Source organism: Epinephelus fuscoguttatus, linkage group LG21, assembly GCF_011397635.1.
Source record: "Epinephelus fuscoguttatus linkage group LG21, E.fuscoguttatus.final_Chr_v1".
Classification (NCBI taxonomy): domain Eukaryota; kingdom Metazoa; phylum Chordata; class Actinopteri; order Perciformes; family Serranidae; genus Epinephelus; species Epinephelus fuscoguttatus.
Window position 1 is genome coordinate 25,121,179 of NC_064772.1, and position 17,414 is coordinate 25,138,592.

Consider the following 17,414-nt stretch of genomic DNA (forward strand, 5'->3'; position numbering starts at 1 on the left):
GTGACATACGCGTCATGTAACGATCTCATGAACTTAACATATTTATTTTAACATATCCCTTTTTTTTCTCCTTGTAAATCTCACAAAGTAGTTTTGTTGCCTCAATCTAAAGTAGTTTTGAACACAGAAGTTAATTTTGAAAGGCCACCATCGCAAGTAATAAGCAGATATTGACATGCTGTCCTTGAGCGTCCAAAACTCACGCTAAAAGGGCACCTAGAGTGTCATAGTTTGGAGCAGAGGACCACTGACCAAGCTGCTGTATTTGAAAGTGAGGACATGTTGGTTTTTACATATGAGTGTCTGCGTGCGTGCATGCACAGTTCACTTACAAAGCTGGAGGTGTCGAGCTTCTTCCGGCGGGCCAGGTCTGTAATGTTGTCTCCATTATAGTTAATGCTCTCCATGCAGCCTTTAAAGTTCTTCCTCCCTCCTCCCACAGGTTTCCCGCTGTATGGCATACCCCCAAAACTCAACTAGAGCAGAGCAGAGCAGAGAGGGTAAAAAGAGATAGAGAGGGATTAGATTCTTCCTCTACTGGTACAACATTGCAAAAATCTACATAAATCTAACATGAAATTACAACATTGTATTGTGGCATTACTGTTCACACATTCACCCTACAAACTGGGATAACAGTAGCAACATAGAAACGTCTAATGAGAGAAATTGCAACAGATCCTAAAATAGAATCCAAAACCCACACTATAATTAGGCAAACTGATGTTTAGTTTCTTTTTTCCTCAAATCTCTTTATTGGGTTTGGCACAGAAATTAATATCACACACAACTGGCAGTAGTGTTTAAAGTAATCTATTGCAAACCGAGCTCTAACCCACACTCACCAATCCTCGTAGATCCCACTCCCACCCACACTAGTTCTTTGCCCCTTTCCCTCTCACAGGTCAGTCAATCTCCCCCACCTTCCCGCCCAGGAGTCTCACTCACACACATCCGCACCAGGACTAACCCTAACATCCCAGCGAGAGGCTAATCCTCTCAAGCCTAATGCACTGCAATATCTCGTGAATCCATCTATTATGAGTAGGTGAGGAGGGATGTGTTCATTTAAGGGGAATAAGCCTCCTAGCAAGCACAGTGCTGAATGCAATAACTTGTTGTGTGGCTTTGGGTGCTTTACGCGCTGAAGGAGTGAGGGAGTTGGGGTCTACTGTTTTACCCAAGACAAACTATGTGTATCAAATAATGCAGGATATAACTCAAATAACTGTGGGCATGACCAAAACATGTGCAAATACACAGTGGGCTAGATTTGTGTTGGTGAAATGGACTGTTTCAAATTGTTCACTGCAACAGACTGTGCCTTGTACATGTAGAGGAAGTGTATACAAGGTCTTATATATGTTCCCATTGCTCATTTGACACGGTAATCCCAAGGTCCTGGTCCCAGATGGCCCTTAGGGAGACTAAACAAGGTGGGTTTACCCTGAAAATGTAATCATATACCATTAAAGTGAGCCTCTTTAGACGAGTTTTAAGTAATACAAAAGAGTCGATCGTAGAATCAGGAGAGCAGGATACTGGGAGGAAACACTCAGTTACTATGGGCATTATAATGTCATGCTAATAGAAATCATCCATCATTCATGGTTTAGTTAAGTTTATTAGGACACCCATTAGCTACTGCATTTCAGCAGCTATTCTTCTTGAGGTCCACAACAGCTTTACATTTGTGGCAGTGCACAAAAACAACTCACACGTAACAAAATAAGAGGACTAGATTAACACTGACACAGACAAACAAGACAGCTCCTGGTAATGCAGTTATTAAAATATGTACTTATTCATGATTTCATTTGGTAAGTAGCTGCCAGTTTGGGCATATTTTTGCTCTGATTACCTGACGATGCTCCAATATTGTAATATTAGACCAAGTATTTACATAATACCACACATTCACATTTGTATGTTTTCATAAACACATTACATGTGCATTAAAAGGGACAGTTCCCAGGAAAAACAATATTTATTACCATGCATGAAGTTCATTACAGTGTATGAATCATTTTATATAAGTCAGCTTTTATTGTAGTCTCATTTGGAAAACATAAAACTATGATAAGCATACTAATAGAAAACCATCACTGCACCACAATCATAGACAGACCCTTCACATCCTGGAATACATGACACAGTCTTTGATATTAATTAATTAGGCTTTGACAACTATACTTTTGTCTGTTTTATGGATGATCTAAGTCTTTGTCAAAAGGTGCTGCTTCAATAGAATTTTAAATCTAGCTTTACTGTTTTCCTGTGTGATATGCTGAGAGAGTGAATTCCATTCATGCACACCTCTGTAAATTACTGTACGTTTGAGTTTGATCTTACTGTAACATAAAGTTTCCTCTTGTAGCATGTCTTAGGGTGGTCATGTCTATCTGAACTATAGATGATTTTTTTTAATTAAACAAACATAACTTTAGTAACTTTTCGTGAAACAGCTGTAGAGTAAAAAGATATTGTTTCCTTCTGTGTCACCAGAAAGTATCAAATGTACTAAATAAAGTCATGGTTGTCACACTTGGATGTTTCAATAGGTGTAACCGTGTTGAAAGGACATGCTTTATTTGCCTTGTTGGTAAGGTTTTGGATACCTATCATATAGTGTACACTTTTGAAAAGATAATATACTGTACATGCATACTTAACATCCTTTATTTGAGAGATGACAATAGTGTTGTGTCATTTGCGAACAAATCGTTCAAAAGAACGAATCTGTTGAGTGAACGTACTGAACTGAATCACTTCCGGAACTGATTTGTTCATTTCTCAGTTCAGTTGAGCTCAGCAGCGTGCAAGCCGGGAGTGGAACTGCTGATTTGGTCCGTGCGTACGATGAATCACTCGCGAGTCGCTAGGCAGCCAGGGTGCAGGGAGGGACTGCCTACCATGTGACGAATCACTTGGTGAACGAATCACTTGGTGAACGACGTAACCCCGATCCCTGAGTGATTCAAATCATTTCCTCTTAGTGATACACTTTCATAGGGACTGTTTCTCCAAGCTAACGGCTAATGTATCCAGGAGTCAAGCCACATGAGCACAATCACACACCTCCCCATTGTTTTAACAGACTAAGTTTCCAGATAAACAAACTTAAAACATTAGGCTGGCCAGTAATGAGACTCACCAGTGCAGGGCAGATGCAGCGGCAGCTCAGCCGTGTATCAGTTCAGTGAGTCGGACTACGCAGTACACAGTCAGGGCTCCTCCCGCCAAGCACTGAACGATTCGATGAACGAATCTTTTGAACAAATCTTTTTAATGAACTGATTCTAGTGATTCAGTAACATCTAAAGAACTGCTTTGTCCATCACTAGATGACAAAGAAGAGGCTGAATGGAAATGGGGTGAGAGAGAAAGAGAGAAGAATGACATCTAACAAAGGTCACAAGGCTTGAATTGGATGTCACGGTTATGTGGCATGCACCGTAACCAGGTGGCTACTGGCACTGTGTTGTGTGAATAAACGCAGCAACGGATGGACCAGGTCTAATCCATAATCACTCCTTTGATTTTACGTATAGCACAATTAGCTCCAACCCCAAATTAAATCCCAAGGTATTAAGTCTGCATTACAAGGGCAATCATTACAAATTTAATATCACATTTTTTGCCCAAACACCTTGATATCAGCATATTATTGATATACACGTATTATATAATTATATAATATGACCGCTGGAGCAGCGGGAGAAACCATTAAAGGAAGAAGACAGGGGTTTGTGGGGAACAGATGTGATTAGAGGAGAACTGAGGCGAGGAGATAGAGGCTAATAAACAGGCATCTGGTGGGAACGCTGAAGGACACAGAACTGATGAAAATGTAAACTGCGTTTCACATTTTTCTACAGTTGAACATGTGTTGTGTTTTTTTCTTCCTTCCAGACATAGCTCTGAGCTCTGACGGAAGATAAGATGATGAAGAGTGGTGTGCAATTACCAGTCGATATGTGTCTATCTGTATGTGTGTGTGCGTGCATGCGTTCGTGTTTGTCTGTGCCTGTCGTGATGCTCCAGCAGTCTTAATAATTACTGCCAAGGGTAGACACAAACGCACCCGGATATTTAGTCTACAGGCTTAAATGGGAGCAGAAAACGTACAGACGTGCAGGAGCATGTGGACTAGATGGAGCACAGTGGTACCAAAAAAAAAAAAAAAAAAAAAAACTAGTCACAATTTTTCTATCTATAGACAGACTCAGTCAGGTAATAACACTGCCAGGATTCAGGGTTCACCACGGACACACACACACTTTTACACACACACACAAAACCTCCTGGTTCATGCCGTTGTATAGATTTCCCAGAAGATCCCTTAATTCAACAGCTTCAGTTTAATTGGACTGTGGTTTGTCTTGCCTCATTTCTCAGTATCCTACTTAACACTGGAACGGATCAGCCATATCAGCAATACCTGCTAAAGGTCACACACAAACATCAATACACACACACTAACACATGCACACACCCATATATGTATTCAATGCACACAGCTGCACATGCTCACATTACACACATTTCATACCCATTGTGCACTCCGAAATCAATTTCCTGTTTTAAGTGTTATTAGCTGAACTCTTTGCATCCCATTACAGAATAACATTAATTATGTGAGTTTTATGGATTAGCATTATAGCACAGTGCAAAACCGATATCTAATTTCCTGTGAAGTACCAATGCACTGTACAGTCAGAGGGAGCCTGGGAGTAGTAGTAGAGCATACGAACAGGTAACGTGGTGAAACGATAAGATAACAAGAAGTATCTCAAATAAATACTATTAATAAGTAAAGACAAATTATTGTCTCTCACAGGTTGGAAATGATCAAACACTGTTGAGACTCCAGGCACTTTTAGAGGGTTCAGAACTCCTCACATTGACATACTGTATTCTGTGCTAAGCATCGGTACAGCCCACGGCTCTGAAAAAAAATCCCACATAGTTTTCTAGAGGACTGCAGTTCTCTTCCATCATTAAGTTCCAAAATATAGACACACAACACGTCAAATATTAATGAAACAAAGCCTGCGAGCTAATTTAGCCAAACAACTTAAGTGCATTGCTACACTCATCATGGCATACTTTTCTCTCTCTAACCCTGGACTGCTCCCCACAGTCTTTTGCTGCCCTGCTCTCACTCTCTACTACTGCTGCTGCTTTTCAAGAGCTCCACTTCCATCCCAGCTCTGAGTGTAAGTCAACCCAGAAGGCAAGTTAGTTTTTGTCGAGTTTCCGTATGGGTAGTGATGAGGTGATGAGCCTTGAAGCCAAAGATCAGTCCTGTACATATTCTACACTTGCATACTAGTCTTTCCACGTGACATGGTGACTAAAATATACATTACTCCAAATATGCTGTCAATGGCAGAATGATGAGGCAGCTATTTCACATTAGTGCTACAGCTGCTGCATGCTGCTGGTAATAGTTTTAGTCTTACAGCTATATTTAATATACGGTGATTGTTACTCTGCATATTTGAAAAGCTTCATTTATCTTTAAATTCAGCACTGCACTGTGTGTGTAATATCTGTTTTCAATTTACTTTTCCAACTTTTAATTTATTAACGCTAATACAAAACAGTTAAGATATGTCAGACATCATTGTTACTCCCATTTGTCACTGTGAAACTAAAAGGCTATGCAAGCGCATGCCACGCAAATGTACACATTAGGCAAAAGTTAGCGAGCTTAGCTGATATGTAGACTTGGCTAACGGCAACTTGCCCTCAAACAACTAGCTTTCCAAAGATTATGCTTGACCCTCACATTTACGCAACCCATAGCTACATACACAGACACGTGACAGTACATTGTTAATGTCTGTCACGTGTCACTTTGCTGACAAGAGGCTCTTCCTTTTGTCTAGCATTATCAAATTTTCTATGGCAGAAGTTGAAAACAACAATTCTTTGATGAACTATGTCTGAGTTTAAAAAAACTGGAGCATGTTAACCTTTTGGATCTTAACTAGAGGTGATTGCTCTGAGACAACAAGGGAGGCTGAACCTCCCCTAAAATTTCATAGAAGAAATGGTCAAATATGCACTATTGAATTTACAATAAAATAAGAATTTACATTGCATTAAACGTGCGCTAGGATGCATTTCACATCATGACTGTGATGTTCAAACGTCAGCTGTTTGTCACCAGTTTTCAAACGCGACCTCCCTGTCATACATTCTCGTGTCAGCACGGTGGATGCGGAGCCTCCAAGCATTCCAATGAGACAGCGCTGAGCAGGTTTTTTTCATGCAGCAAAACGAGATGGTCACTGGATAAATGCAACAAAATCGTCATTTCCAGGGAGGCTCAGCTTCCCTGGGACCTAATGGAGCGGTAGGCGGGAGAGGACGCTCGGTGTATGCATGCTGATTGGAGGAACTGTCTAAAAGGCTGAACTCCTTTGTGACTGACAGTGCTTCGCATTTTGAGCTCAGCCCCATGCAGTGATATTGCGGGTGGAGTCTTCTGAAGTTAAAGTTAAAGTTCCACTAATTGTCACACACCTGAGTGTGTGAACTTTGTTCTCCGCATCTGACCCATCCCCTGAGGGAGCGGTGAGCAGCAGCGGTGCACCGGGTTTGGGAATCATGTGGTGATCTAACGCCCAATTCCAAGGTGTGATGCTGAGTGGGGGCAATGGGCCATTTTTATAGTCTTTGGTATGACCCGGCTGGGCATCGAACCCATGACCTCCCAGGGCGGACACTCTACCACTAGGCCACTGAGCTGACAGAGTGTCATCCGGAGTTCCTTATTTCCATAAGTGATATAGCTGTACTGTGTGTAACAGTACAGTTCAGGTGTTTAAACCCATCTGAAAATCTCTGAGGTGTGTTTTGCTGTGGTTCTATGGCATGGGTGTGGCTGAAAAACGGCTTCAATTAAATGTTCCTTTTATAAGTTACTGTAATTTTATGATGTCAACTTAAAGTGAGCTTCCCCTGTTTGAAAGACCAGCAGCCACCACTGATCTTAACTATTAATACAAATTTAAGTACTAAATAAGTAAGACATGAATTCTCCCCAGAGGACTTTCAACTCAGTATTTACATGTGCCAACATTAGCACAGGCTGCATAATGCATGGTGCTTAAACAATCTGTAGGGTTCTACCTTATTTTATCTCAGTGTCTCAAATGTGGGTGGTGCACAGATTGTGCCTTAATCACATTACCATTGGTATTTTTTTCTTCATACAAACCAGCAGGAGATGTAAAAATGTGCAGCAAACTATCGGGGGCATTTGTGAATTTGGAGAGGTTGTGGTCGTACACCTTTGCCACCTAAAGCCACTATACAGTAACTGTCTTGTGTTTGCAATAAGAGGCAGTCTGAGCAGGTGGAAATAGGAATGTAAATTCCTGCCAAAATTTGCCCCAGAATTGCACTGCGCCACCTAATCAGAGTAAACACAGCTTCAGCTGCGCCATCGTCCCACCTTGGCTCAGTCAGGTTAGTTTGGAGCCAGGGCATTAACAAATGGACTACCACCTGAGGAAAAGTGAAAAGCATGGCGTTTTGCGCTGCCGATGGCTTTGCACCTGGAAGATAGTTCTCTGTATGTGATATAGGGCTGTGACTACCTGATAACCTAGCATGCAACACACGCTATAGTATTACAATTAACAGCTGAAGTAGGCTGGGATAATAAATAAGTACTTTTCTGTGTGTATTTGTTCTTCATGCAGTCACCAGTCAGGCAGCAGCTCTGGACTTACACACATACAAGCATCACTCAGGCAAAGCTGAAATAGCTGAATAAATCAGCTGACATTTTAGTTATTCACCTCTTCCATGGTCTGCCAGTTCTTTTTTTATAATTGAACTCACCCATGACTGCCTATCAATGTACAGCTGTTGAATCATTTGGCACCTTAAGGTTTTGTTATTAACATGATGTCAAGCTGATATGTCTTAAGAAGAAAGAGACGTAGTGAATTTTTTAAGTACTGAATGTGCTTTGTGCAGCTGCACACGTGGAATATTTCCCAGTCATCTCCTGTTATGACATGTAGGTACTTTATGATATAAGGCTTTCGCGCTGGATTCATTCCGTCATTTATTTCAAAGCAGAGATTACCACTCTGTCTGTGTTCTTCACATTCCTGTCTTTATACTCGGTATGATTTCCTTCTCACCTCATAGTCCAAATCGAGGTGGTCAAACTCTCCATTGGTCCTGAAGTGCTGGGTGTGCCTGTCCAAGGTGAAGTTCACATTGCGACGGTAGCGTTCGATCACCACTGAGTGCCAGTGATTGTCATCCAAGAGGCTGCCGGTGGTCACAGACGTATGACCCAGGATAGAGCCATACTGATTACTGCCTGTAATTAACACGTCAAAATAATATAAGTAACACATACACACTTATTGGACACTGTGAATAAAGCAGCATGTTTAATTAAACTATGTCAGGCGAAATATGTGCGAAACAACAGTTGAATTTGCTTTTATTATTAGAGCTATAATCAGATATTCTAGCCATATTAACGAGGACCAATTAACACCAAATGTATGTGTGACTTCTCTGGATTGGATTTGCCAAAAAAGCCAGAAATAATTTCATCCTTACACACACACGACATAATTACCTTCGGTGCTGCTTCCTGCCAATACTAACATACCTGACACTTCGGTAGCAGCCAAAAGTGTTTTCATACTGTTAAGTACTTCATTTAACACTGCGTACGAGAAAGCACCACTGCAGTTGTTTCTTCTGTGCTGCAGCGAGGCATCTTTAAAGGTTACACCGGCTCTGTCAGCAGCACAGCTGGTCGACAGTGAGTGATGCTCCGTACACCTACTGATTGTTGTGGCTGTTGTTTACAGTGTAAAGGGTAAAAAGCTGTGCCTGGACACTTTATCTTTGCGGCAGGATAATGCTATCTTGACAGACAGGGCATTAATTCAGATTAAAAAAAGTTTAGCATTATTGTCAAGCCTGTAATGATGGTATTATTCTTTTGACCTGTCAAGTCGCTGTAAACACAACCAGTGCAGAGTAGCTGCATGCATTACACTGAGCACCTATTAAATTTAAGGATTGGAGCTGGACTGTGTATATAGCTTGGCCTCAGACATATCACTTGTTGTATTTTTAGAAATATGCTTTCATAAACATAGCTCCCTACATGTCTACAATTGATTAATACCAAAAGAGCTACATCAAAAACATAATGACAGGAGGGTATAAAGACAAACTTTACATTTCTTTGTCTTAACAAATGACATGCATATGTTACCCACCTAGGTTTATCTGCAGCAGCAGCTTGGCCTTGCGAAGCTCCAGGGTGATGTAGTCTCCCTGTTGGCCCTCCCCGTGGAGAATCACACCCTCGCTCTCTGACGTCTTGAACCTCAGTGCAATGACATCCTTAATGATCTTCATCTTCTTCACCTGCACAAAGGTGGGATTGATTTTAATTATAGGAACTGAGAAAAAAATCTGGTAACATTTTACTTGAATGTATCTACATGACACTGTCATGAACTTGTCATAAACATTATGTACATGTCATAAACTTTTATGACTGCTGACAGCTTGACATTAATCAAAGTGACATTACCAGAAGTTGTCTTTGTCACAACAAGTTGGCATTAAATTTGTTTGGGATGTCCTAATTATGACAACTTGACATTAACCAGGATGACATTACCAGAAGATGTCTTTGTCGTGACAATAATAATCATTATGTCAACAAAAAGAGGTGCATTTCTTGTTCATGTCAAGTTGTCATGACAAAGACATCTTCTGGTAATGTCATCCTGGTTAATGTCAAGTTGTCATAATCAAGACAACCCAAACGATGTCAACTTGCCATTACAAAAACTGAATGAAACGTTTATGACATGTACATAATGTTCATGACAGGTTCATGGCCGTGTCATGTCATAGTTATGACAGTGTCATGTCACTCTTATGTAGATACCTTCAAGTAAAGTGTTACCAAACATCTCCTAGCAGCCTGTCCAGGATCTACATCAAATTATTAATTTCCCACAACATGTTAATATTTAGCATCTAACCTTTAAGTATGATCTTGACAGCATGACTTTTAATGGGAAGGTTTAGTCAAAATAACAGAATATCAAGTTAGTTAATCCAGTACCTTAAAACGATATGAGATTACACCCTGTCCATCAAAGTTGATCACACCCGCCCCTGAAAAAGACAGAAAGTAGACAGAAAAAATAGAGATATGGACAGAAATCATAAAGAGGGAAACACAAGAAACAGACAGGAAGACAGGGACAGAGAGACACAGAGACAAAAGGCAAGATTAAAGTGATTAGTGGTGAGTGAAATAAATTGCGATCGCAGCTCGGGAAAGGTCAAAACCCTCATCCCAAAATGACAAAGAGCATGAGGCTACACTTTTCTATGACTGGGCCAAGAAATCAGTATTAAATTATAACATAATTACAAAAATGTACTTGCAGCTGAGCTATATCAACAAACTCCTACGATAGCAACAGTAATGCAAGAAAACTTAATCAGATGTACTAATATCTAATAATAGATCAACTGTGGAGGTGGTAATGTAATATCTACCGGCGCTATAGAACGATAGAGATTTTATTGTTTCAAATGATATTGTACTCAATGGGCTCTTTCTCACAGTAGACATTTTGACATGTCACAGCAAGAAAAGCACAGGTGTAAATAATAAAAATTAATGACGACTGAATTCCATTTTGCCGCTTCTGTTTCAGGGTCCTGATATTGTACACTTTGGCTCACTATCACACTGTCACGGCTCACTGGGATAATTGAACAGAACAGAGCAATTGTTAATGTTATTAGTAACACCTGTGCCTTTCCTATTATGACAAGTCAAAATGTCTGCTGTGGAAAAAAGGGCCTGTAGCAAAGAAAAAAACATTTTCAATATATGTGCAAAACAGATCTAGATGCCAAACAGTGCTGTTGTGTAAAACACTGCGTTGGTATGTGTTGAAGCGTCCTATAGAATTCAGAGGGGGTTTTTTTTGGCAGCTTTTTAAAATTGAAAAGGATCAATGAAAATACTTAACTAATTAAATGTGTGAAAAATAAAACAGGGTCATTGCAGGTATCAAAAGTATTAAAACTTAAAGCCAGAAAGGAGACAGGCAATATGGGTGGAGGAGAATATCAGATCTTGAGAAGAGAAATAAAGTGCTCGAGGCCCTCTTCAATCTTACTATCATCACCCCAACTGCTCAAGTGGTTAGTGGAGAGTGCGTACATGGTGTGATTGGTTGTCAAAGGTAGCAAAGAGTGTACAGGCTATGATAGTGAAACAGAGCCGAGGAAAGATCGGATCATCCTTTATACAGACACACTCATGCGCAGTCACGCCGTCCCTCGATCTTACCTTCTCTCTTGCTTTCTCACTTATACAGCACACACATGCACACAACTACACCAAGCCTATTCTTTCATGATAAACACCTGGAGAGGGAGGCTAGAGGAAATTACATCTGTTCCCTTTGTTCTAACTTCAGTGCTACCTAAATGATCCCATGCTGCCTCTCACTGGGTGGAAATACATCTTTCCATCTCTTTCGCTGCTTTACTCTTCACTCTTGTTCTCGCACTAGTTCTTGTTCTCTCGTTCCAGTTTCATTTGTCTCCACTGTTCTCCTCTATGCTTCCCTCTTTACTTTTCACCTCTTCTTCTGCTTTATCCCTGCTTCTCTGTCTCTCTCCCTGCCCCTCTCATCATCTTTTTCTGTCACGTTTACGAAGCAAACAGTGGTGGTAGTTGACAGTTTTCCAATTGTTTTATGAGATATTGCAGATCTACTTGTGCTGCTCAGGAAAGGGTTGCCAGCTCAGCTGAGTGCTTGATGTCAGGAAGGAGACTTCATGGAAGATGGAGGGCTTTTCCACCTCCTGCAGACCAGTTTGAGATTCAGAGAATGAGTGAGGGAGAGGGCGAGAGGTTGACCCGCTGTGATGCAGAGTAACAAGTATCGACTACTTGGTCTGTAGCCAGGGCAGCTGTGATGGCAAGCGTACGAGATGGCTGAGGTTTTCAGACCCTGACCCAGGAGATCACGCTACTTCGGACCCTGACCCAGATGGTGGTTTTCCACCAGAGATGTGAAGCGACAGAGGGTGATTTAGATGGAAAGGGAGAGATGGAGGTCCAATATAGACAGCCGATATAATTTTCATACACATGATATTGGGAGTTATTATTTATCAGGGTCTGAAAACTAGAAGTTGATTTCAGTACATCACTGTCACATTAACCACACAATGGTAACTGTTGATAAACTGCCATTGAGGGTATGCCAATCCCAAAAAATGTCACTTAAAGCAGCTATAAGGAGTTTAACGGGTTATGAAACTGTTTCAGTTTAATACTGATGCCTCTATATGACCTACACAAACAAACAAGACCAATGTTGCCAAAAAAGCTTTAAGAGGCATTAATAAAGCACGATCATAGTCAAATTTGGCTGGTCATTCAACAAAAGAAAACAACTGTGAGATTTGAAAGGAAGAACAGGAGCCAGAGCCTTCAGCTATCAGGCTCCTCTCCTGTGGAATCATCTTCCTGTTGCGGTCCAGGAGGCAGACACCATCTCCACATTTAAGACTAGACTTAAGACTTTCCTCTTTGATAAAGCTTATAGTTAGGGCTGGCTCAGGCTTGCCTTGGACCAGCCCCTAGTTAGGCTGACATAAGCCTAATCTGCCGGGGGACCTCCTATAATACATCCAGCCCCTTCTCTCTCTCCTCAGTTTCTTAAAATTGGTTCTTCTTCACTTGCTAACATTCCCAACTCCCATTCTGGCTTCCCTCCACTGTCTGCCTGTGCACTTTAGAGTTCATTTCAAGATTTTTTTATTTGTTTTTAAATCTTTAAATGGTCTCGCCCCGCCTTACCTCTCTGAGCTGCTCCATCCCTTCGCTCCTGCTCGGTGCCTCAGGTCAGCTGATAAGCTGCTTCTGGAGGTACCGAGGTCCAAGCAGAAACTCAGAGGGGATAGAGCTTTTTCTTTTGCTGCTCCCAAACTCTGGAATGACCTACCTTGGCACATCAGACAAGCCCCCTCACTGTCCATTTTTAAAACTCGTCTTAAAACCCTTTTTTTTCCCTTGGCTTTCAACTCCGCATGAGACTCTGCTCTTTAGTGTTTTTATTGTTTTTAATTGTTTGTTTTATGTCTTAAGTTTTTATGTTTATGTACAGCACTTTGTTTTGGCTGTTGTTGTTTTTAAAGTGCTCTATAAATAAACTTGAGTTGAGTTGAGTTGAGATTTATGTCTTATTACTGCATCTCGCTAACTAGGCTCTACTGAAGGTCACTAACTCGGCTTCCTCTCCGGAGCCTTTGTGCCCCACTGTCTCACAGGTTCCCTCGAATCGCGGCCATGCCTGGATGGTGTGTGGGGGTTGTGCTGCTGCCGTGGTGCTGCTTGTTGCCTCCTACTACTACTGTTATCATTAGTCATACTTCTACTGTTATTATACACATATGATTATTATTGTCACATACATATACTATCATAAATTAATATATACTTACAACATATGGTACCACAATTAATGTTATTACTATTAGAATATCATTACTAAAAATTAACATAAAATGAAAGTGTCTTGTAGTTGCATTAACATTCATTAGGTGAGATATTAGACTTGGTAACTAAACCCCAAACCACCTTTTCAGCTGAAAACCAATGCATGTGGGTACTTAGTAGTATAGTTGATCGACTCAAATCCTAATTTTTACATTTTAGTGCAAAGTATTTGAATTCTATGTATTGTAGTATAAACATATACGGCAACTGGTTTGAACCTGGCTATTCCAATGGAATTTTCCTATTAGCTGATCTGGTAGCAGGTAGGGTTCTCAACAGGCCAACAAAACTACAACCCAAACCAAACCAACCCATGTAAGTTGAAGCCCGCACACAGCCAATCCGAGATCATCACATAAAATACTGAGCCAGAGCCCGACCAAGCCTGACCCCCTCCCAAAAAGCACTAATCACCTTCTAACGCCAGGGACAAACCGGCTGTGTGGCAGAGCAAGCCACATGCGTCTCAAGCAGAAAATGGACCAGCTGGATCATTGACACTGTATTTCCCCACCAGCGAAGCTCTCTGCTCAGGCCTACATGGAGGGACCGAGAGCCCGGCATGGAGAACTGGCTGCTTCCTCTTGCCCCACAGGCAGGGAGAGAACGAGAGGGAGTAGCACATATTTTTAGCATGAACTTGGTGTCCAACCTGTCGGGCTATTTGGGACCCATCGAGCTCAGGTTGAGATTGAGAGCTCTGGTGGCAGGTGATGTATATGATGTATAAGGTGGCAGCTTTCATCATTAATCAGCCTCCCCTCTTCCCCCCTCGTCTCCTATGTGCATGAAGAAGTAACTGGGCGTGTCTTAGCCCCTCCCAGCCCTGCTCAGGCATTTTCCAGGGTAGAGGCACTTCAGCCAAAACTCGGAGGTTGAGTTACTCTTTTAATGTAATAATGATTATACAATATATTCATAATGATGCTCCACTTTAAATGGCAAAATATCAAGTGTCATATTTACACATGTATCTTCTAAATGTGTCACTTTGGATAACTGCCTAATTGTGCAATTTACAATAAAACAAAAAGACATGAAATCAGCCAGTGTAGTGAAATACCACAGAGATGCCACCTGCATCATGTCAGGGCCAATTGAAGGTGCACTCAACTGGCATGTAGTGCTTATAATGTTAAATTGTATCCATGGCAACATGGGCAAACTGGGCAAGCAGCAAATGAGGTGGCTGTGAGCACAAAAGCAGGCCACTCAGAGTGTGACCTACCTTTACCAAACTGAAGGATTTGAGTGCTTTTTCATGTTATTAGAAAATGTGTGTGCCGTTTGCATTCGGTAAGAAACTATAATCAAATTTAAGATTTTACTTTATGTGGTGGTATAAATTCTGTCCATGCTTTTGATATTCTTCAGACAAGATGATAAAAAATGGAAAATAATAATCCATAGATTTATCCATACTAAAAAGAATTGTTGGTCTCAGTCCTGCGCTGTAATACTGTGTATACTTATTGCACCCCAGAGCCTGAAGGCTACAATGATGCTCTCTTAGCTGTTTATGTGTTTGGCCTGAGTCCTGCTCCAGAAATAGATGCTATCCATAAAAAAAATCTACATAAGTACATTTCTTCGACTCGACAGATAATGACGGCGATACATCATCCTGACAACAGATTTCGAGTATCGTTGGCATAAATGGGCCACAGGTTGAATAGTCAGATATAATATGCTCGCATTCATTTGGAATTCCACTTGCATGAGAGTGATTGGTGTGTATAGAAAATTAAATTTGTACTCTGTTTCCATCTGACTTCTCTTTCTCTCACGTACCAGCTCCACTATTTCCTGACTCATCTATGAAATAATTGATTTTCTGTTGATCCTATGTTAATCAAAATGGAAATGAGCATGTAAATTCCACAGCATGGTGGCTCACGACTCCTTTATAGCCCCTAGCTCTGGCACAGACACATACACACATTTCATTGCACAGTCCTAGATGAGTCATAATATGGTATTGCATTTAATTATCATACATTTTCAAAACCCAGAATTATCATCTACAACCAACATATTTGGTGATTATGCCGGGAACATAACATCTATATTTATCTGCCTCCTTCTCCTCCTACTAATTCTCTTTTGTGCTTTCTTCTTTCATCCTCTTTTCTTTTGTCATTGCCCAACACTGTACTTCTCTCTTTCATCTTTGGATTGGGAAGCAGGAAAACATTTAGGAGAAGTTGATTCAAAGAGAACCGGAGTCGGGAAGTTAAGGGTGGGTAGATGAACACACAAACGTACGGGTTTGCATTTTTATGACTGAATGCTGAAGAAAGGAGCAGTGACAGCATAATCATAACTCTGGGCTTCAAAACACAGCTGACAGACAACTCTGAAAGATGACGCACCCGACCAGGAGGAGTGTGGGTGTGCACGTACGGGTGTGTGTGCATATGCAAATGTCTCTCTCTGTCTCTGAGCTATCACTGATACCGGAGTTGTAAGCATGTGTTCACCTGATCGTGTGTATTTATTACGTACTTCATCTGTCAGCATGCGGTGAATAACATTCATATCTGTCGGAAACACAGAACTCTATATACTTATTCATCCTCTGAATAAATATGTTCTTTCAATAGCATTCTTGTTTACCTCAAACACTGCCTGTTAAATGCTGTTTGTGTGTCTGCCTGTTGAATGAAATGACACCATTTCCCAAAACGTATTTAAATAAACGTGTCTTCTTCTAATCTAAGAATGGAAAGCCAGAGACAGCACACATGATCCGTTTCATCATGATTTATTTCACACGGCTGAAACCCACTTACATCTGGGAGTTAACCGTAATCACAGCGTTCTCCTACTGGCCCGTGAGCAGCTCCACTGGAGCAGACGCCAGCTAAGGTCACGTCAGCAGTAGTTGTTGTTGAGGCAGGAAAAAGTAAAACTCATTATCTTTTTATGCCCAGACTCTGCTAAACCTCGGTCTAATTCTGTTGTTGTGTATGTCGGGGGGATTTGGGGTGCATATTTTCTGGTGTACTGTATCTCTTAGTATTTGGTATATGGCTGGCTAAAGGGGATTTTTCTTATAGAGAGAAAATTTAGATTTATGGATCCTGCAAACTAATGGGCTCCTTTGAAAAGCAAGTTTGGACCTTGTTCTGTTCCTTGACAGATGTAATTAGGTGTAATATAATTTTAAGCTCTACTGCAAAGGAAAGCAAAGCAAACTGTAACTCAAAGTAATGACATTTTTAATGCACGATCCTCCTATACACTGAGATGGCAGCCAGTGGATATTTACTTTAAACAGACCCACTGCAGAAGCCATATGAATATCAGACGCACTGTTTGAAGACTACTGACAAGTCGGTGGAGAAGCTGCGGAATAAACAAATCAAGTCAAATCAAATCTACATCAAATCTAGTCTTTGCTCAGTCTAAGTAGTTTCTTTTACATTTAGCAAGCTCGTGACAAACACACTGATGTGTCGGTGTTAAAAAGCAAACTTGGATCAAACTCAATTTACCAACTTTTTTGTTGTCTAAAGTCAACTGATAACTTCTGGAAATACTTACTAGTAAATAGTATAGACTGTGTTTCTGGTATGTTACTCAGTCCTGCCAAAACTTTGTTTACAGCTCACAAAACCGCTGGTGCTTGACACCCAGCTTCACTGTGTGAGCTATTGATTGTTCCTACATTTCTTCCACCACAGTTGAGAAATATATCTCGTGGCGTCTCACTTGAATACCATGTTTTATACTGCATTTGGAAAAGGAAATCATGCTCATAAATTCTAAAGTGATCAGGGCAGTGATCCTGTTTGCTATCTGC

General features: G+C 40.9%; 1 protein-coding gene across 1 annotated transcript in view; it reads right to left on the reverse strand.

The window, feature by feature from the left end:
• The window catches only part of cntnap2a (contactin associated protein 2a), a 462,042-nt gene that overhangs the window by 212,902 nt on the left and 231,726 nt on the right, over positions 1 to 17,414 (reverse strand). Inside the window, exons 5-8 of the mRNA XM_049564641.1 lie at positions 10,139 to 10,191; positions 9,276 to 9,426; positions 8,169 to 8,353; positions 333 to 476 (exon numbers count right to left, since the gene is read on the reverse strand). Coding sequence (XP_049420598.1) covers positions 333 to 476; positions 8,169 to 8,353; positions 9,276 to 9,426; positions 10,139 to 10,191 — 533 coding nt within the window. The remainder of the gene's footprint in view (positions 1 to 332; positions 477 to 8,168; positions 8,354 to 9,275; positions 9,427 to 10,138; positions 10,192 to 17,414) is intronic.